At 35.5% G+C, this 24,186-nt stretch overlaps 1 protein-coding gene across 2 annotated transcripts; it reads right to left on the bottom strand.

Annotated features, from left to right (window-relative positions):
• Nucleotides 1-8,806: 8,806 nt before the first annotated feature.
• Nucleotides 8,807-23,187, bottom strand: LOC125657796 (CREB3 regulatory factor-like). 2 transcript variants are annotated; one of them, XM_056150390.1, is made up of 7 exons: nucleotides 21,655-23,187; nucleotides 17,551-17,863; nucleotides 15,293-16,337; nucleotides 12,149-12,220; nucleotides 11,608-12,013; nucleotides 11,234-11,424; nucleotides 8,807-10,966 (listed from the first exon to the last, which is right to left on the bottom strand). In XM_056150390.1, exons 1-7 carry the CDS (start codon nucleotides 21,804-21,806, stop codon nucleotides 10,869-10,871), a joined length of 2,277 nt encoding a protein of 758 aa, XP_056006365.1. In that variant the 5' UTR covers nucleotides 21,807-23,187; the 3' UTR covers nucleotides 8,807-10,868. The 2 variants fall into 2 exon arrangements, with proteins under 2 accessions (XP_056006365.1, XP_056006366.1); XM_056150391.1 differs by lacking the exon at nucleotides 17,551-17,863.
• Nucleotides 23,188-24,186: the final 999 nt, after the last annotated feature.

Below are 24,186 nucleotides of genomic sequence, written 5' to 3'. Positions count from 1 at the left end.
CTAACAAAGGAGCACAATTCGTGCCCATGGGAATTCCAACAGACTGTTGGAAGACCTGATCACCAAAGACCACGAAGATATTGTCAATGAGGAACTCTAGCATATTTTTTATTTCAACTTCAGAGTACTTGTGCGTGGAATCAGAGTGGTGTTTAACAAAGTAAGTTTTTGAATGACTGATCACTAGATATGAATATTTCCGTTTTCCGTTTTTGTTGAAGAAGCAACTGTCTATGATGTCAAAAAGTCTAGTCTTTAATTTATCGTGAGGAGTGGTCGTGTACAGTGTTGAAAAGTCATAGGTTTTAATGCTATTGATTTTGGGAAAATTCTGTGATTTAAAGTTTACTAAAAGTTCTTTAGAATTTTTTAGAATCCATACATGTAATACTTTCAAAAATCATCATAGCACTAGCACATTTAGTATTATACTATTGTTTTTAAAGAAATTGAAAATGTACAAATAAATATATGAAGTATAGTATATATGAAGTATAGTATATATAATTAATTAGTCATGAGTATTTTTTTCATTTTTCAGCTAATCTATTTTCTTTTGGAAACCAATGATTTGGGAAAAATTCTGTATATATCCGTGTTTCTAATTTCTCAGTAAGCAAAAGTGTAAATTTTGTACTATCGTTTTTCCAGAATACAATTATCACCTGTGAAATGACATTTCGCTCCAAACACTAAGCAGATGTTATGATATTGAGATTTATAAGCCAACAATCAATATTTGTGTTGTTTTTATTCTCAAAGTTCTCGGAAATCAAACTTCGTATATAAGATTCAGTGATTTGAATGTGAGCCACCTTTGACGTCGCTATTTATATTTTTTAATGTACAGAAGACACAAACATCCCCCCTTCTTTTTCATTCCGCCTCAATAAAGAAATTTGAAGAAATGAGAAATGGATAAGCTGTAAAATATTGTTTCAGGTATTTAATATTTCTTTGATTTGGTGTTCGGATCATTCATATTTCTGCAGCAGAAAGGCTTTCCACAAATGGTTGAGCTATCTGATCTAGCTGGTTTCAATTTCCAAGTCTCAGAACATCGCTTGGGAGGGAAAAGGGGGGTGCTCTCGTATACTACGTCAAAATTAACGCCAAAGTTGGTAACGTCGTGAGTTTGATATAGAGTATTTCCTTGAATATAATTTTATTGCAGCTGCTAATGACGATGGTCATATTCAGAAATGGTACATTCTCAAATATCAGTTTTAGTATTGGTAGATTTTCTTGACGAGGCAGATTTTTGTGCAAACTGTACTTGATGTTTTTTGTTTTGTCATCGTTTGTCTTTTTAAGGCACACATATGTGGCAAATAATTTTAACTTTGTCAAGACACTTAAGTGCAATGGCTTCATTTTAGATAACAGAACATTCATATTTTTTACATTGCTTAGCTGAAATACTTTGTGCTTTATTGAATTTACCATTGAAGTTAAACTTGACTCCTAATTAGTTAAAACTATCTACCACATTTACGTTATCGTAACACCATGCATAATAGTGGGTTGTTGTTGTTGTTTTTTCAACTTAACACCTTTTCTAAAAAACAAAACAAAAAACAAACAAAACAAAAACAAACAAAACAAAACAACAAAGCAAAAAAAAAAAAAAAAAAAAAAAAAGTTTCCATTTCGAGGTGTAACTACATAAAGTATTTAACATATTTTGTAAAGGTTCTGCAGTATCATCAGCAGACATAATCAGAAATAAAGCAATATCTCTTACCTCTATTGGGACACATGAGGTTTTAATAAAGTCTATTTCAAAATCATTTACATATAATAAAAATAAATTGGTGACAATGATTTTCCTAGCATGCAAATATTACTTTTCATAGTATATTATAACAAGAGGCCCATGGGCCTAGAATCGCTCTTCTGATACATTATAGAACAGGCAAAAATTCTCACTAACCAAGATTCATCAATTAACAAAGTTTGATGATGTTCAGTCAAATAGTACCTGAAAATTTAAATGTAACTGTCCAAAAGTAGGTCACGGTGACCTAATATTTGGTCATCAAACTATGAAGACTCAAGATGCATCAACTGACAAAGTCTGATGATCCTAGCTTTCATAGTGTCCAAAATATGCATCTAAAATTGAAAATGTGAAATTTGAATGTCTGTAAAAAATTCAAAAAGTAGGTCACTGTGACCTACTTTTTTTTTATAAATATGTTTTTTGGCCTCTAGACGCATCAACTTACAAGGTTTGATGATTCTAAACCTCTCGGTATCTGAAATAACAACCTAAAATATATTCATAAACGATTAGCCATAAAATTCAGAAAGTAGGTCATGGTGACATACTTTTTACATGACGCAGTTCAAGGTCCCATGATCCATCAACTGACAACTTTTGATGATCATAGGCTCAAAATGGTCCAAGATATGCATCAAAATCCATTTAATAATAATTACCTGCGAAATTCAAAAAGTAGGTCACCATGACCTAATTTTGAGACAACATGATATTAGGTCCTAAGATGCATCAACTGACAAAATTTGATGATCCTAGTCCTTATACTAAGCAAAATGTCAACGTTTTAACAAAACAAAATTTAAGGTCAACTTTGAAGTGACCTTGAGACCACACCCTTTGCCCCAGGATGAGGCCTTGAACATTTTTTTTTATCTACAGCCTATATTCATCCTTATGCATAAGTTTGGTGATAATTTGCCCAGTGGTTCTTGAGAAGAAGATTTTTTGGCAATCACTACTTTTGTTTGCATTTTTCCAATTATCTCCCCTTGTTAAAGGGTCACAATCCTAGTTTTAGTACAAATGAAAGCCCTTGGACCAAGGATACTCTGTGACAAATTTGACAAAAATTGGCCAAGGGGTTCTTGAGATATAGCCCCTTTTCCAAAAAGTTGACACACACCGCACGCCAGACATATGGCCATATGCCTTCGGCTCAGAAGAGCTAAAAATGTACTTGTATACATAACCAATTCATTCTAACACTTTCTGCGTTTATCTAAATACAATTTTGAATATCATCATGTTGTGTAATTGTATTAATTGTATCATAACGATAACAAGTTGTTTAATTATGAAACCGATATTTCATTTGACATAAGTGTACTTAATTGTAAGTGCGAGATGTTCATCGTAATGACAAAACAGTCACATGATTACATCTGTGACGAAACGTGTTGACATTTAGTTTTTCTTGGAATTTTGTAATCATTAGACTGTATACATTTTGAATTAAAGAAAAAACCTTTTCAAGAGATGCGCATCAAATAAAAATCCTTAAATTTCTTAATTTTTGTTAAATGAATAGCTACACTGATGATTGATTTTAAAATAATCATTCAATTTCAATTATCATAATACGATTACGGCAAGGTGTTGCATTCAATGTTGACTCCGTAGATTGTCTCAAAACCCCACAAATTTTAACAGAATAAACTCCAATTTTCTGTCATGATGAAATTTTGATTTGCACATTCCGTAAGTTATAAATATCTAAAAGGTACACATTGCTAAAATTTCATTCTTAAAGGATAATTTGACGTTCAAAACGTCACAGATATAAAGGTATCTATGGAACGTCAAATTTTCATTTTTAGATGACATCACGATTTTAATTACCTATATTATCAACATCACAATATTCAACATCACAATATTAATCATTCTGCAAAATTTTATGTTTGCATTATCAGTTTAAAGAAATATTTTAACAGTTAGGTAAAGCGTGTTATTGTGACATAAAATGACGATGATTTACAATGATACAGTTATTGTGAACGAATTTAACGATGATTACAATGATACAGTTATTGTGAACGAATTTAACGATGATTTACAATGATACAGTTATTGTGACAGAATCTGACGATTATTCACAATGATACAGTTATTGTGACGATGATTTACAATGATACAGTTATTGTGACGATGATTTACAATGATACAGTTATTGTGACAGAATCTGACGATGATTTACAATGATACAGTTATTGTGACTATGATTTACAATGATACAGTTATTGTGACAGAATCTGGTGATGATTTACAATGATACAGTTATTGTGAACGAATTTAACGATGATTTACAATGATACAGTTATTCTGACAGAATCTGATGATGATTTACAATGATACAGTTATTGTGACGATGATTTACAATGATACAGTTATTCTGACAGAATCTGATGATGATTTACAATGATACAGTTATTCTGACAGAATCTGATGATGATTTACAATGATACAGTTATTCTGACAGAATCTGATGATGATTTACAATGATACAGTTATTGTGACGATGATTTACAATGATACAGTTATTCTGACAGAATCTGATGATGATTTACAATGATACAGTTATTGTGAACGAATTTAACGATGATTTACAATGATACAGTTATTGTGATGATGATTTACAATGATACAGTTATTCTGACAGAATCTGATGATGATTTACAATGATACAGTTATTGTGACGATGATTTACAATGATACAGTTATTCTGACAGAATCTGATGATGATTTACAATGATACAGTTATTGTGAACGAATTTAACGACGATTTACAATGATACAGTTATTGTGATGATGATTTACAATGATACAGTTATTCTGACAGAATCTGATGATGATTTACAATGATACAGTTATTGTGACGATGATTTACAATGATACAGTTATTCTGACAGAATCTGACGATGATTTACAATGATACAGTTATTGTGATGATGATTTACAATGATACAGTTATTGTGACGATGATTTACAATGATACAGCTATTGTGATGATGATTTACAATGATACAGTTATTCTGACAGAATCTGACGATGATTTACAATGATACAGTTATTGTGACTATGATTTACAATGATACAGTTATTGTGACAGAATCTGATGATGATTTACAATGATACAGTTATTGTGAACGAATTTAACGATGATTTACAATGATACAGTTATTCTGACAGAATCTGATGATGATTTACAATGATACAGTTATTCTGACAGAATCTGATGATGATTTACAATGATACAGTTATTATGACGATGATTTACAATGATACAGTTATTCTGACAGAATCTGATGATGATTTACAATGATACAGTTATTGTGAACGAATTTAACGATGATTAACAATGATACAGTTATTGTGATGATGATTTACAATGATACAGTTATTCTGACAGAATCTGATGATGATTTACAATGATACAGTTATTGTGACGATGATTTACAATGATACAGTTATTCTGACAGAATCTGATGATGATTTACAATGATACAGTTATTGTGAACGAATTTAACGACGATTTACAATGATACAGTTATTGTGATGATGATTTACAATGATACAGTTATTCTGACAGAATCTGATGATGATTTACAATGATACAGTTATTGTGACGATGATTTACAATGATACAGTTATTCTGACAGAATCTGACGATGATTTACAATGATACAGTTATTGTGATGATGATTTACAATGATACAGTTATTGTGACGATGATTTACAATGATACAGTTATTGTGACGATGATTTACAATGATACAGTTATTGTGATGATGATTTACAATGATACAGTTATTGTGACGGAATCTGACGATGATTTACAAAATGCATTGTACATAATGATTTTTTTTCCTTTGTACTTAACAGAAACTTAATGGAGAAGTTGACATCATGAATATTTTAGAATTTTCTAAAGAGCCTCAGTTACCAATGGGAATATCATTGAAAATGCATATTAATTGAAATATTTAGGCATGATATTTTTGCAGACTATGTTGCATTTTTCGGGGGGAAACACCAGTGATCAAGCACAGAACGCCATGCATGGTACTTGTAACTGCAAGTTAAAATACAAAACAAACAACACCTATGCTATGTTTGTTTAACAATTGAATTCAAACTTAGCCAGTTTGATCAAGTTATGATTAAAGTTACTACAAGTACCGGTATTAATATATGCATGTATTGGCATGTGAGGTATAACTAAGCTACTGACCGGGATAAAGGCCAGTATTTATGACATAGCTGAGTTACTGACCGGGATAAAGAACCGTAAGTATGACGTAACTGAGCTACTGACCGGCACAAAGGGTAGTAAGTATGACGTAACTATTATTACTTATGTGTATGATGGAATGGTTTCATATTTCAATTACTGTTATGAAACATGGCGAGACTTTCCGTTAAAATCTTATGTATCACAAATTACTTTGTAGGCCAGGCAGATGCTATAGAAATAATTTATAAATATATTTTCTAAAACCATCATTAATGATCCGTCATACATCAGGCTACCTAAGATAAAATCAGACTACAGATATATATTGATGGATAATTACAAGAGCAATTTTGATGTCGGGCTTCTTTGACCTCAATCTAATTAAAATTAGCTGGTTTGAATCCGTTACCGCTGCGGTAGTAGACTCAAAACAGCTAATTTTAATTAGGTTGCAACACAGAGGCTAAGTCCGTTTGGGCCCGAACTCTGTGAAACCATGAATATATTCATGGCATCACGGAGTTCGGACTCAAACGGGCTTATCCCCTGTGGATTGCAATAACCCCTTCATACAATCAGTGTAAGGTTTTTTTTACTGACGGGTTAAATCACCGACTGAAATTGAACTATGCCGATAGGTTAAACATACTAATATACAATTCCAAATATTTGACCTGTTGATCGTTGTATGTAAACATTTGATATATTCCCAGGAATTCGGATATGTATTGTGACAATGATGAAATGAAAAACAATGTTTGTAACAAGTGGGTCACAGACTGAATGGTGCGTATTACACACAGGGATATTGGGGTGTGGGGTGTTAGACTTATCCATTTAGTGCAACTTATATGAATATGTTATATAGATGGATTTAAACTACAATTCTTAATATTCATGTATACAATACATTAATTTAGTGAATTCATTTATCTTCACATAAACTAGACACAGAACAAGATCGATATTCCAAGAAATGAAAGAATTCGTAAATTTGATATGTATGTATACGCACTAGCTGCAATAATGTGGCCCTATCCAATTTTTTTTATCCTCTCCCTTAAAAAAAAAAAAAAAAAAAAAAAAAATCAGAGAGGGCTACATTATTGCAACTAGTATACGCACGTGCGATTCAGAAATAGGAGCTGCAATTTGGATATCTACTATACGCACTGCAGAAATAGGTGATGGAGATCATTTTGTATTGGCTTGTCTATCGAACAATGATCTTAGACACATGCATTAAAGAAATATTATCGTAGACCCCCCCCCTCCCCCCTTCAAAGTTATTCATTGTTATCACCTGGAAATTTCACCGAGATGTTTACAAGAGAATTGTAGATAAGGTTCTGTAATCATGATTATGAGTCACCCAGTCACGTAACCTATCCTGCTTTGCATTCATAGAAGTCACGCGGCTGTGTGTTTACATGAATATTGTATAACAATTAATTTTCTATGTGTAAATACTTTAAACCTGTGAACTATTTAATAAACAGTGTAATCCTATATACTGCCAGTTTAATTAATCAATTCATTTATATGTTTGTAAATCAGAGTAAACCCATGTGCAGTCGTTCATCTCCATATTTCAGCAGTTGCCTGAAAACTGAACGGCCGTTCGTGAGTTCATTGAATGACAAGGTAGAGTGATGTTTGGTGTATTATAACAGGCAGACGGACGGACTGTCGACGTTGAGTGCGATTCTCAATGAGTGTAACATATGATTATTCCTGGATCTGCACCGTTGTACAAAATACTGACTATATAGCCATATCAAGTACCACCTCCCTTTCGCCAGAAACTTATGCGTAAAAATAACGCATTTTGAGGGTGGAACACCCCCTTATGAGAACCAGAATTAATGTTAGAACAACACTCCCTTTAAAAAAATTCTGGATCCGCTCCTGCAAATATAGTCACGTGTGCACCTGTTACAGATCACACAGGACACCCCTGTGTGTCACGACAAATCCACCAAAGTAGTTAATTAAGTACATGTACTATCTACATCTCTTCGAAGTCCGCGGTGCTAATTTTCCGTGTGTAGTGCGACGCCAAAGTTAGAATAACGTTTAATTGTGTGATTGAATAATTTATAATTACGAGCTTGAAATCCAATAAATTCGGGAAAAACAGAACGCTGTATTCACCTCTCATGTGCCTTCGAGGGGAATATAACATTTGATTTTTCCAACATCGGACCAAATATAAATTGGGAATTCCATAATAGATACGACTAATTATCATTTTAGTCGTCCAATGAAAACGTGTCTCCAATCGCTTTACACCATAAGTCTTGCAATCTAAGCTGTAAACAAAAATGGCCGACCAGGAAGCCCTTTTCGTTGTTTTGAATAAACATTTACTCAATCAATACAATGATTTAGCTACCCTCGAAATACATTCACCTCGCTCTCCGTATTGTGCATTACATGCGCGACTGGATTTACATTTGTAAAAATATATATCTACATACAAGTACAAACTAATAGACACGATTATCTTGATACTAAATCCCATTCCTGTCAAATTAAGTGTTATAAAGCTCAAGATGGGCTGGTAGGCATCAATAACACGGTGTTCACCGCCATTGACAAAGATATTTCCTCCCCATTTTTACAACTTCATTTCCTCCTAAATCCATCGCCGACCCCCCCCCCCCCCTTTTTTTTCATGATTTTATATTCTCCTTCAATTATTACTCTTCACAAATATTCACTTTCTATCATCATGAATGGGATATATCATCATTAAAAACAGGAATGAAATAATAATAATGCAATGATTGTTATTACCAATTTTTATTTTCAGAGTAACATTTTCTAAAACAGATTTAATCATTACAGTTCTATATACATCCGACTTATCTAGATATTGCCAACAATTTGAAAGCCCACGAGTAGCCCAGTGCAGTCCTGAAACTCTTCTGTTATAATGATGAAATCTTGCTAGTAAAATATAATATGTTATAGTACAATGTTTTATCACTCGGAAAATGATCAGAATATACAAAACAACTGTATCAACAGAATCAAATCTTGATGTATATAATTTTACCGTGCAATATGAAACATATTGCCCACACAAAAATATTAAAACACAGTGATCATCTAATGTGCTATGCTGTCTCCAACAAGCAAAAATAAATCCCCAAAATACATACAAAACTGCAACTTTGTTCACAAGCCTAGAAGTTTTATCAGATCTTTAACAATTTTCACGCAAACTCCTGAAAGACTTGAACAATTTCGCAATCCGCACCTAGCTACACACACTCACATCTTCAGTCAAGGAATGATTTGCATAGACACCAGAGAATTTCACCCAATACGTAACACAAATTTCCATGTCTCTCGATCAAGTACTTTTGAAATTGCTTTATAATATACTTGCAAGCAAATACTATTGTCGTAATATTGTTTTTAAGAATCTTCCAAAAGTAAATGAAAAACATAATATTAGATAAAATTTATTATTCATGCACATTACGTACAAATATTAGTTCAAAACTCTCATAGAATTGCCGCGATAAGCTTAGAGCTGTGAACCAGTGATTGCAATTATCAACAAGAATGGACCATTGTAACACAGTGTACTATACAAATGGACCTACAATGTATATTTCTTTAGAGACAACAGAAAAGACAACACATCAATGGGCCACATTGCTCTCCCATGGCACCTTACTTAAAAACTAACAAAACAAAAAAATGTCCAGCCCTGCTATTCATACATTACATTTCCCAGTAGATCTCAATATGTCTTGTAACCCTCCACTCTCCCTTAGTTGCATTACCCATGTTACACAAAGTGCTATATTGTTACACAAATGGCATTCCTAAAGGGCACCAGTTTAAATGTTACTTCCAAAGGGCACCAGTTTAAATGGGCACCAGTTTAAATGGTATTTCCAAGGGCATCTGTTTTCAGATGCATCTGGTCCTTGAAAGATCAAAAGATATCAACATACTTCTTAATCTTAATTCGGCCTTGAAACGTTTACAGGCGGACATACTGACAAACTTTGAAAAGTTTACAGGCAGACATACTGACAAACTCTGAAAAGTTTACAGGCAGACATTCTGACATACTTTGAAAAGTTTACAGGCAGACATTCTGACATACTTTGAAAAGTTTACAGGCAGACATACTTTGATGATAAGGACTCACTGGAGCCTCTAACAATTTGAGCAGTTAAATAAACAATAACAAATCACAAGGAAAGCTAAGCACTAAATGCAAAGAAGTTCCGGCAGAATTCCACAACAAAGAACAATATACATCTTGCTTTCTTGATGACTGCGCCCCTAACACACTACGTGAGGTCTGCTTATTTACAAGTGGAATATGGATTTATAACAACTACACCTAGCACTAGAAAGGTAAAACTGTCAACTAAAATGTAGATCTATATACTAAAAGCTACGGGATATTTAAAACAAATGCATTTATGTACAGCTTTTACATATATATAAAATCACCCAGCATATTGCACACTTTTCTTTATTATGAAATGTACAAGATATATGGCGTATACAATTATATACTCTCAACATCTAATTGTCTCAACCCTCTATATAATTGAAAAATCGACATACTGAGAATATCAAACAGCAATACAATACACAACAATATATACACGAGGAGACGAGGACCACAGACAAGACCTTAACAGGCAACAGAAAATAAAATATTAACGCAGTTTGTGGCCAGAGAAATGAGGACATCCTTGCTTTCCCTGTTTGCAACTGGCAATTGTTTTTGGTAACTATCGGCTGGTGGGATATCACAACCTGCTTTTTTCAATGCCCTGTTGAGTAAGTTAGTTTTACAGATTTCACATGTGATCATTTCTTGATGTCGAGGCCTCCTTTTGGGTCTCCAGCCTCCACCTTGGTGATTACTGTGTTGACGTAATCGGTGGTATTTCCCGCCACTTGTAGAGCTGAAATATTGAGGAAAATTTATAAGAATCTTTATGTATACAATCATGTTGACATTCAAAAGTCCTGAATATTTCCTTTCAATCTCCTTATTTTCTCAGACAACCAGTAATCTTTTCGTATTTCAATGTATAGGCCCTGACCATTTCCTTTCAATCCCCTTATTTTCTCAGACATCCAGTAATATTTTCTTATTTCAATGTATTTTCAGGGTCTCAGATGACTCCAATTTTTAGATGTTGATGTTTTAGAGTAGAAAGTACACTTACTTAAATTTTCCTTGACCAGGTCCTCCAGACGAGTGGAGAATTTCAGCTGAGGTCCGTTGCGGACAATGAAATGGTGGAGGTCTTCCTTAATGCTATCGATTACAAACAACAGCTCTTTATGTTCGATGTCCAGTCCATGCAATTTCACTTTATTAGCTTCATGTTGCGCCTTTTTCTTGAGCCTGCATGCCCTGTTAAACCATGAACTCAGAATTAGTATGGCTAAATTAAAGAATGACCTTGAAAATTAAAAGAGCCTGCATGCCCTGTTAAACCATGAACTCGGAATTAGTATGGCTAAATTAAAGAATGACCTTGAAAATTGATAAACTCAGGATTAAAACCCGATCAAACTCTCTTCAGAGCTCCTTTACCTGGAAGCCAGTTTGTTTTTCTCCTTCTTGGACTTGTTCCTGGTGGATACTGGAAGTTCACTCAGGGGAGCAAAGCTGTTGATTTGTTTGTTCAACTTTTTGATCTGAGTTCCAATCTGAACCAGTTTTTTCGGGTTGGGGGAGACATCATTCCCATCCCCTTTCCGAGCTTTCCCGCCATGACGAATGGTCGTACCAAGCTGTGATGCAGAGAATTTATCAAAAACAGGATCTTCAAAATCCTGGACTTTGTGAGGGTTTTCCTCCATGCCGAACTTGACTCTTTTGCCCTTCGGACCTTTTGATTGGATGTTGTATTGCCAGAAGAATTGGTCTTTTCGGACTTGACGTGAAGTCTCCCGAGATGACCTGCCTCCAGTCCATTCTTCCTGGCTTCCTTCTAAATCTAAAATAAATTGTTATCTCACATTTTAGTGAAAACTTAAAACAACACTTCACCTATATAACAATACCACATGCATAAAATGTTAAGCGGAACACAACATAAGTTGAACTCTCATTAGCTCTAGTGAAAACTTACCTGTATCTGAAAAGTCATTGACATCTGAGTCCGAATCAGAATCGTCAAATGAAGGCGCAGAACTGAGGGAATCTGCAGGAAAAAAAAAGCAAAAATAAACACATCATCCTACAGTACATACAATTCTACAGCACATAATTTAAAACTTTAATTTGTATACAAAGATGCAAACTTAAAGTAAGGTTTAGATAGTAATCTTGGGAAAATAAATTTAATGAAATATGAATAGTTTAAAGAGAAGAAAAATCAAAGAACCTACAAAATTTTACAGGATGGATGTTTGTAAAGTTACGACACCGATTTTAAAATGCTCTCAGACCTAGTTAAATTTCTTGGAAACACTGCTGAGGACAGGTGCTTAATTATTTTGTAACAAACATGTCAAATACATAACTGAATTCACTCAGGTATGACGACTCTACAGGGCAAACAAAAGGTGAACCGTTCATTGATAAACAGCTATAGACAGTCATTGATCACGAGCTCCACCATCAATCTCAACTCTTCCTTGTTTACACGATGTTTATGCCCTTATTTATGTGCAATCAATTTTTGAAACTATATATATGACAATAACTATATTGTCCAGGTATTTACATAGTCATTTACTGCATACCATAGAGGAGGGAAATTACGTGTGAAATCTACCGATCAAGTTACAGAATGAATGGTATAAATTATATGCTGAGGTCTGGTATTGTTGACACAAACACGTTATAAAAAGCTCACTCAGGGCCGATAAAAATAGAAATTAGATCGAGATAAACAACATGGAAAGGATATAAATAAACTTAATGCATAAATGGTAAACGCATTGATCCATGGAATTGAAGATAAACATCGGGAATATTCTAGATGCCCATGCACTTATTGTCAGAAAAAGAGGTATTTAATTATAATTTGAAGAATTTAGCTGGATTCTTGATTTTCGTGAAAAATCAGGATGTGGTAGAATTCCTTAACCAAATTAAATATGTCACAACAAAATAATTCAACAGTTCGGTGCCCTCATTTACACATCATGAATACAGATCGTATCAATCTACAAAAATTTGATCAGTTGTACATGTTCTATTAAAGGCAGTAAACTAAAAATCTATCATCCCATTCAAGTAATTGTGATGACTGGTATTTAAGTAATTGTGATGACTGGTATTTAAGTATTCATGACTCGCAGCACGGTGACAACACAACATTTTACCTGAGAACAAATAAACACATGCATGAATAAAGAATACCACACATGCCCTGTACACCTTAACTCTGATAGCAGACAGGAAATATTCACATACCCCCAAACCCTCTAACTCTGATAGCAAACAGGAAATATTCACATACCCCCAAACCCCCTAACTCTGATAGCAGACAGGAAATATTCATATACCCCCAAACCCCCCAACTCTGATAGCAGACAGGAAATATTCACATACCCCCAAACCCTCAAACACTGATAGCAAACAGGAAATATTCACATACCCCCAAACCCCCTAACTCTGATAGCAGACAGGAAATATTCACATACCCTCAAACCCCCTAACTCTGACAGCAGACAGGAAATATTCACAAACCCTCTAACTCTGACAGCAGACAGGAAATATTCACATACCCCCAAACCCTCAAACTCTGATAGCAGACAGGAAATATTCACATACCCCCAAACCCTCAAACTCTGATAGCAGACAGGAAATATTCACAATTACACTGCTCAGTGTCAGATACTGAGGTGGAGCTAAATAAAGACGAATTTGTGTTAAACTGTTCATAAGTCATTAGACATGTTCATAAGCCATTAGACATGTTCATAAGTCATTAGACATGTTCATAAGCCATTAGACATGTTCATAAGTCATTAGACATGTTCATAAGCCATTAGACATGTTGAAGTCTCCATGTTCAATTGTTTCAAAAAATGTGTGTCTGTTTTCTATGATATAGCTTCATTATTCTAAAACATAGATGTTCTGATATTCTAAAACATAGATGTTCTGATATTCTAAAACATAGATGTTCTGATATTCTAAAACATAGATGTTCTGATATTACAAAACATGGATGTTCTGACATTATAAAAAGTATAAGAGAGAGCAAATACTCGACAGAAAAAACTGAACAAGTCTAATAGACCATATGTTGGGGGTGGGGGTGGGGGTGGGTGTGGGGGCTGAGGAGGGTGTGTGTATGGTTTTCTCATATATCAAACCCAGGGAAGGGGGAGGGGCTCAATGATTACCTTTACTGTAGCAATTAGTGATGTAAATAATTAAACGAGTTTACCACACCCTAAAATTAATTTACAATGTGTCCTTGACCTTTGGATGACATTAAACACACCCAGTCTGCTTGCACATCTAATTTTTGTGACACTGTCTCTATCAATGATGTCACGGACCTACCTCAATAACTGAAATTGAGAAGTATATATCACTCCTTCCATTTTGCAAATTGCCATGAATGATGACAGCTCTCGTGTATTTTATTGCTATTAGTGCAACAATTCCAGGAGTATTAAAGATCAATAGGAGTGGGAGCTGTGATTGTAGTAAAGCTGTTTGACACGACTAGGGATTTACATATATGTAACATTGCGACATTAAACGTACCACGCTAACAAATTGACGTGATTCCCTCCCACCCATCTAACTTGTTTATAATCATAAAAAGAATTCAGCGAAATATTAATAAAATGTCAGCTACGAACAATTTCAGGAGAGGCCATGTTTTTTTTATCGTGATTGTGAAGGTGAGAACATTTTGATTCCTTGACGTTTCTTACATCTAATATTAATAACTACGTCATGACTTAAAAACAACACATCATGCCTGTCCTTCCCATCTACAGTGTCAGATTCAACTGTCGGGGAAAATATGTAATACAACACCAACATCTGTTGTTTGAACGTGGGTCTAAAATTTACTTTGATAATGACCATGGTGCTACAACATTAACAGAACGACATACAACTGATCCAAAGGCTAGCTTTTTCACAAATAATCTTCCGACTAAAGCAAGTATTGAAGTTTGATCTCCTAGCTATAATTTTCTTTTTCAGTGATTCAGAAATCTACATTCCTAACCTTGATTTTTTTGGACACAAAGTGGACTAAAGGTATAAATAATGGTTATCAATAATCATAGCTACTCACCCAGACTCTGGCGTTTGCACTTGGGCTGGGAGGGGGTCTGCTTTTGTGAGGGAGTCTGTTTTTGGGGGACGGCCTGTTTCTCCTCCGAGTACAGCAGCTGTTTAATCTCCTCCCACTTCCTGTCCACAGAATTGGATTCTTCCTTGGGAAATGACATCTTACGTTTTCCCGGACTAAGCTGAGATGGCACTGAGGCAGGAACAGTGTGTTCTGTTGTCACCACGGAAACAGGTTGTGTTGTCCTTGACAACAGCTTGTGGAGAGTAGAATTGGCTAAGTTGGATTTCTGTGGAGGTTTGTTGGAATATGAAGATGCACTAGAATGTCTAATCCGCTGCCCGTCAAGGGGCTGTCTCTGATAATTGGGTAATTTTACGTCCCTAGAGAACACGGGAGCATCGTCTTGTGATGGGGATGTCACGGTCCAGGTCCGTGGGATTTCACTAGCCGAACTATGTCGGCCTCGATCCCGGGAATTCTGTTTCAAGTCACTCATCCCACTGGTATTATCCAAGCCAGGAAACGACTGCTGAGCTGCGGAGATTAGCAGATCCAGCTGTTGCATGTTTTCTGGGGAGATGTAGTCTGTGATATTGCTGATATCCATCATTGTATTCTCTTCAGAAGTCACAGTGTTCAGCTCAGCCAAGGTAGGCTCAAACTCCTCCATTTTGACTAGACTTGAATCACATGGCTGACTTCCTGGATTACTGACCCATGAATTATCTGAGAAGGTTCCTGAAGCACTGGTCGTGGTTGAGGTGGGAGTTCCCCCACCACTTACCGCCATGGTGATGTCACGTGAATTTTCATATTTTGTTTTCAGTTCAAATGGCTCCTCATTCAGAAGGCTTGTCATGCTGCCATTACACGATGTGTCGTTGAAACTTTGCATGTCGTTTTTCTCCTGCTCATACATGTACAGTGAATTTGGACTGGAAGCAAAGATGGTGGAGTCCATCATATTAATCTCCCCACAGACGGTGTGGTCATACAATGGTCCATTCAAGTAATCCCCATTTATAAAATCCATACCTGCATTGGGCTGCAATAAAACACAACACTGATTTAGTGACCTAGTACTACTAATTCAAGGCTGACTGAATTCCTCAGAAATCAGAGCAAAACTGGTCAAAAAGGGAGGAAAACACCCCCACCCTACCTGGAAAAATATCATTTTCTGTCACATTGGATCAAACTCGCAGTGTTTCATTTGTTTGAAAATTGAACCAATCAGATGATTTCCTCAGTAAAGAGGAACGAATAACACCCTCCGTACTACAGACCCTATAGTCCCAGGTCAAGGTCTCAGAACTTGACTGACCATTTCAAATAATTATTCATTAATCAGCACTCCCCTCTCCACAGAAAATTCTCAATAATATGAATTACAAATATTCATTGACAAAAATTCTTAAACCTGTAAAAATACTGTCTCTTACTTAAGCTGAGTGTCCCAGGAGATAGCGTGCCATTAAAGAACAGGTTATTATTATACCTACACAGGAAGGACCTGGCTATGTCAATAACCCAGCAACTGAACTCTCGGCAGGACAATGACCTGCTGGCACAGTTTGCATTAAGCCATGCAGTGACTGGTTATGTAAACTAATCCTCTTATGAAATTTACCCCCCCCCCCCCCCCCCCCCCGATTACTCCCTTATAAATCAGCCCCCCTCCTTTAAATCAAATTTTCTACACTGGGGAGGGAGGGGCTTATCATATCTTTAAAATGTTGACTAAGAATCCCCAACCTCTATATTACAATACTTCTTTGAATGAAGATAAATACTGGGTCCTGTTTTAATTAGAACGTTTAACTAAGACTAAAAATGTTACATAGTTCTAAAAACTTATCAATTAATTAATTTTGTGAGATTATACTTCCATAAAATAACAAAGCTAAATGCTTCTTATTCACATCAAATTCACGAATTAAATCAATGTAAAGTATAAATTAAATTGCAGCAAGAGAAGATTTTGGTCTTTAGAGTTGTAAGTTCTTTTGTAAAAAGGTGCATGCCCTGCAGAATTGTTTGAGCTATAGTAGATACACATGACAGATCACGAACAATACGACACTTCATTTTATAGTTATATAACAAGTGCTAATATTAATTCTTTCATGGCTTCAGTTTCAATATCACATGACAAAGTGTAGTTTACATAAAAATGCCATTTTCCTTGATCTATACATATAATGGGGCATCGTAACTAACATCCTAACTGGAATCGAGTAAATAGAAGAGTTATCTACCTTAGAGGTGCCCGGTTTGGCCCCAACAGTCATCAGCTGAAGGGGTGTTATGAGGGAACCCGGTCTTGACCGGACAGAGTGCTGTAACCAAGCTGACAGTCTGCGATCTGGAATGGACTTTCCCAAGAACTGCTTCTGAGTAGCAGAGAGTCGAGGTAGATTTGAGGGTCTGGTCACTAGATGATAAGCCCCAGTAAGGATTTTTGGGGCTGCACACGCTGGTACGTTTGGAAGTCTAAGTATACAATCACGCCCTGTTGACCCGCGCTGTTTACAGTGCTGTATTGAATACAGAGGTAGATTTTCTCGAACACTGCAAAAATCAACATTAAATTAATTTCTTCATAAATATATCCAAAACACTGCAAAACTTAACATTTCTTTCTTCATAAGCAAATCTAAGTGAACTATATCCATCATTCTGACTGCACACATTAAAATAGGTCTACACAAGTAAAAATCTGTTATTAAATTACTTTTCAATTAAGTGCACTTGTTTTATTTATATATATATCATGTAATGCTTGCATCTTGATCTCTATTTCCTGATATTGCTGTACATCTCATACTTTCTATCTACATCTACTACAGGTGATGTGGGGATAATGACCGCTTCCTGTGCAGTCACTGGTCCTTCCATTAAAAATAAATCTTAATTCCATCCCACATCACAAATACTGCTGGTTACATAAATAATAAGCATAAAATAAATCAGACTATACAAAATATAAAAATTGGAAAAAAAAATAAAAACTTACTCTACGCGCTTTAATACCCATCGACATTTATGCAGGAGTTTAACCTTCCCCCAACTTATATACCATGTAAACAACCTAAAATTAGCACAGGGAATTTTCCAGAACAACCCAATGAAAAACTGGATAAAACTGGGTCAGTCTACGGTAAACAATCAACACTGAAAAATGCAAGGTCGACAATGAGATCTGGTTAAAGGATACTGCCCCGATAGACTGACCTCTGAATCAATTCTGGATCTGTCCACCATTAGTAAAACTGTCCAATTTTTCAAGTGTATCTTTGAATTGATTATCATATTGAAGCACATCTGCTCTATAATTATGCCAGTGTGACAATCACGACTACAAACAAATTCTTCCGACTACACAACGGTCACGTCCACATCACATCATGAAAACAGAACACTCAATTCTCGTCACGTTGTAAATATAATAAACACTCACTTGGGACAGATGTCAAGGTAACCCTAAATCTGACAAATTTTGCAAATTTATCCACATTTTTCATTGACTGTTAAAATAGATTTTAATTGATCATGTTAATAAAAAGGCTAATTTGATGTTAATGTGCACTCTGATTAAATACTATGCCATCATTCTCAGGATTATACCATTATTGCAATCAAGACAGATTCAGCTAAAACTGATGGAGACCACAAGGAACTGAATTGAACAGGTACGTTATTACAAACTCTTGACATAACAATGTTGTATTCCTGCCAGCTGCATGATAATCACATGTCCAAAAGGTCAATGAACCGAAGTTACTGATTATGTCCAAAATCAATTATCCTTGTAACTTATAAAAAAATGAATAAAAAAATTTATTTTTAAAAAGTATTTTCATATGGGCAGGTCCAGCCATCCTCCAACCCAGGCATTAGTGAGATTACCATAGAAACCAGTCAACTAACCTAATCAGACACTAAACCATGTGATATGAGATTTGTACTAGCTGTTACTGTGAGTATGATATGGAGTTGTACTAGACAGTGAAAATGATATTCTAAAGTAGCTGTTACAAGCTGCAGACTTTGCCTTTGTTTATTAATTATGTTTACAGTTCATAAAAAAACCCCAACCCACATGAATCTGCACATCTTGGCAATTTTTGCATATTAACATGATTTAGTGTGGCCATACTACTTTTATAAAACAATTTTTTAAAAAGAATATCCTACATGTTCTTATGTAAACCTTTGAATCCCTATTAAAGCCCCACCCTAAGCTCAGGGACTGTGTTTTGTCTGCACTATGTTAGGATGTTTGCATAAAATATAACTAATCATGACTATAATTATTTCATCCCATATTGGTGGGCCGGCCCATCCTACCTTCTGGGACCAATCTGCTCTACCTGATGATGATGATTGCATACTAATCATAACACTATTGTTATTGAGAAGCAGATTTTCCAATATTATCTCAATATATTCCCATGTAAAACTTAAAATCCATATTGTGGCTTAAATATATCTCCAGGGCCATGATGTGAAACAAACTGGAATCTGCACTACCTGAAGACGTTTACATATTAATTAATATGACTAATGATCCTAGCTGCTGTTCTAAAGATTTTTAAAAGATAAGTATCCCCATCTGTATAACTTTGACCTCATATTGTGACTCCTCCCCACCCAAGGGTGCCATGATGAGAATAGATTTTTAATCTCCTCTCATCAGGAAAGCTTTCCAGTTAGTTTCGTCTTTCCTGTTCCAGTTGTTCCTGAGAAGATTTTTATAAGATACATGTATGTCATCATATCCACTATTTCTTTATCACTTCCCCTTTGGAATGGGTGTGACTCTTCATTTATACAACTCTCAATCCCCTATAGCCAAGAATGCTTGATGCATGGCAAGTTTGGTTGAAATTGGCCTCATGGTTCAAGAGAAAAACAATGTGTATTGAAGTTTATATGCCACACATACATGTGAGCTTAAGGTTATCAGATTGATTGATTGACTGTATCTTGTTTAACGTCTCTCTCTCTCATTTTTAACTCATATGAATACGTCACCTACCCAGTGATGGGTTTCAAACCTAGGCCTTTGCTCGGTTCTTTAGCGTGCTACACCTACTGTGACACGGAACATCAGTTTTTAAGGTATAATATCCGAGGACCCATGACATTCACACCTGATGCCGAACATTTGGCGACAGAACTGTCACTACCTGTTTTAACTACTTAGATCTGTCGTGATTGGGATTTGATCCCTGGCCTTCCGCATGCAGGGCGAACGCTCTAACTTCTAGACCAACACAGCGACATATTAAAGGTTATCAGAAACGATCACTTAAAATGTTTATAGCTCAGGTGAGCTAAAAACAACTCTCCACAACCTGGGAAGATTTACATATTAACATTTAGTGTGGACCTACTACTCTTGAAAATATTTATTTACAAAATTCCATATTTTAGCTCACCCTAAGTTCCAGGTGCCATGATTTGATCGAATATGAATCCGCACTACAATGGATTGCTTGCATATGAAAATGACCAAACTGGTCATTGAGAAGATTTTCCCTATCCCCCTCCTCCAATTTCTCCGAAATGTGTGGATTCCCTGTCTATCTCATCCCAATTTCGTTTATGAAATTGTTTCACTTTTTGTAAGCTTTAGAGATTAGCCTTCTACAGCAGTACCGTATGGCCAATTCAACTTAATTAGTAGATTATCATCTGGGGTCACAAAAAAAATATTTGGCGGGTGGGAGGATTTTATTTTTTCATTTTTATTTTCCCCCGAGAAAAAAAAATTAATGACAAAGGCATCACACAAAGTGTTTATCACATTAACAATATTCAAAGTATCCATACTTCAGGTGCCCAGGAGTATAGTCCTTGTCAATGAAAAAGTTCATAAACAGACAGACGGACGGACAAGGCATTCGCTGGACAAAACCTCACTAGCAGTAATACTATTACATGTAATTTAAAACATTTTTTTTAAAGAATGTCCTACATATTACTAATAGCTCATGTGAGCTAATAATAACTATTAACCCCAACACAAATAGTAAGCCTAGTTTCAGGACAGAAAAACTTTCAAAGGACAAAGTTTACCCACGTATTGCTTTCGAAAGCAGCACCATGAATGTGGGTTTCACCCCCCCCCCCCCCCCCCCCCCCCCCCCGGTATTTGTCACATAAATCATGATACTTTTTACTTCCAGTAAAAGTTCCACAAATTATGTACAATCATATTAATTATTAAACCAGAATGTACAAATTTTATCAGAACAAGTTTCTTGATCCAATTATCGAATATATAAAGTTCGGAACAAGTATCTGCTCAAATCTAAAATGGAATGAAGTATTTGTCTACTACAAAATAAGTTTACCCATCGGGAGGCGGGAAGGAGTGCCATCTCTCCATATGCGGGCGTCCCTGCACGTGCGTAACTGCTGGGGCGGACCCCATAGAGGCGGATATGTCACTCCCGATATTCCCTACTTCCATGCAAGCAACACTGACTGATGATTTTGCCACCATGCCACTAAGAATTTCTAAATCCACGTTTTATACCAAGGACGTGTCGTTCATCGACACACATCATCCAATCAGGGTGCGTTCTGAACGCCAATCCTATGTACATCCCATTTATCGCTCACACTAGGAGACTACGAACACGAATGAACGTGTATCGGTGGACATGGCTGTTTTTATAGTATGTGATGTTTTGACGTAGAGGTACTGGACCAGTGACATCACTCACAGGTGACAATCACCATTTCAGCAGGTATATATATGCCTGCGGGTAGCAGAAACCAGTAGACGTTTCAATCAGATCGACGTAAACAACCACTGCACGAAAGGTCAAGGTTCAATGTGAAGAACGTGACAATCGGGGGAAAAAATAAACAATTCGAGGAAAACGACTGATATTAAATTAACGATAATGCATACAATTGATGTACTAAAAAATAGATTAGTGGAGAGGGAACATTGAATATTAAACAGTTGATGGATTTCATCATATCTTGTGCTGTTGCACAACTCCATGCCAAGATTTTTTTGGAACAGCAAAGAACTGAAGAAAACTCAAGACTTACCGACAAAAAATGTTCCTGTCAACTCTTCGTATCCTCTACGAATGCGCTACACAATAGTTAGTTATATCTCACACAGTTATAGCTGAAAAAATTCAATTTTCACCTCAATGTTTACAAAATTTTCACCAACCATCATGGAGTTTGTTTTGATTCTACAGAAAGTACGGGAACCTTAGTCAATAGCGCGTGACTATGACGTAAGGGTGATTCTGACCAATGAAATATGAGGAGAACACACCCTCAATGGTGCCTGTGATCGTACATCTCAGAGTACGAAAACATATTTATGACATATAATCCATTTCGAAAAAATACCTCTGTGTAATTATTGTCATATTTCTAATGTTAAAACTTTCATTATTCAAATATTACATGAAATTTTCACTCAATGATATATATGTGTTTAAATTACGTTAGTGGTATTCTTAAACTTTGAAACATTCCCTATTTGATTGAAGGATCTAAATATACCTGTGACGTCAACACTTGTTATGATTTTTGTGGCCAGGTCACAAATTCGTGATAAGAAAACGTGTTGAAGAAATAAAAAATAACTTTATAGAATATTATTTCATTTATTATTTATTGTTGTCTTTAATGTTAGCTGTCCTTTTCTCTATGTATGTAAACTTTATATGTATGCTGTATGCCCGAGAGGGCCTTAATTTGGAAATAAATCCTATTCTATTCCCACCCACATATTTCTCTCTGTGGGACTTAATTAAGACTCCATGCATTGAAATTTCATTGCACACCCACCCATATATTTCCCACTCTCTCTCCGTGTAATTTTAGACCCCATGCATTGAATAAAAGGAGAAATGTAATTTGAATTGAACTGTATCACAATATGACGGTACATGTAAATTTATATGCCTGGTGCTAATTAGAAATGAAGTATTACATCATATACAATTTTTATCATGTTTGCATATTACACAATTTAACTCAAAAATACAAATTTTCAGAAATTGTAGGAATATTTACTTGGGTATATGTGTTGCACAGATTTCTCAATTCTAGTAAATTGCTCGACGATGTGTGTAGGTCCTAGGACTCTAGATATATTCAGGTTTCTCTGCAACTGACTGAATGAGGAACAACTGCCCCATTTCATCTCTATAAGTACATTCCGTGTTGTATATTCAAATTGCATCTTAAAACAAAGTAGAATTCATCAATAGCATTACATATAGGGCCTAGTCTTTATTGCCGAGGGGTCACTTGTTTAAAAAGTAAAAAGATGTCCCGATTTTGAAACTGTATTACAAGAAATCAGTTAAATCAGTCAGTTGTGACATTTTTTTCTATATCTTTCCATCCCCATTGTTGAGAGAGAATGTTTCGAATTTCATGCAGGAATTTCTTCAACAAGTGTCCAAATGAAAATGTTCAGCGTTACCAGGTTCTCAACTACAATGTTTCTTGCACAAGACAACTTTTCCATAAAATTCTTACGATCTTGACATACACGAGTTCAGATATTATCCCATCATATGCTGAACATGTAAAAATCATCATAGTTCATATCTGGATCTCCACCTCAGTGGACATGGTTTGTGTGTGTGTATTTGTTTATACTATCTATGAAATTACACAAGCTTGGATTTCATTCTCAACTTTTCACACACAGATAGGGATTAATGACTGGCAAACTCCAATTTCTGGAATCTGTAGATGAGATGACAAGTTGAACTGGCTTGTATATTATGAGTGAATTTCAGACTGTCACTCCCCTAGTTCTGGTTCTAAGAGTCGCGAATGACGAGAACATGTGCACACGAACATGTTATTCAACCACACTACCTAAAGGTAGTGCG

Source organism: Ostrea edulis, chromosome 9, assembly GCF_947568905.1.
Source record: "Ostrea edulis chromosome 9, xbOstEdul1.1, whole genome shotgun sequence".
Lineage (NCBI taxonomy): Eukaryota > Metazoa > Mollusca > Bivalvia > Ostreida > Ostreidae > Ostrea > Ostrea edulis.
This window is presented reverse-complemented; position numbering and strand designations above follow the sequence as displayed.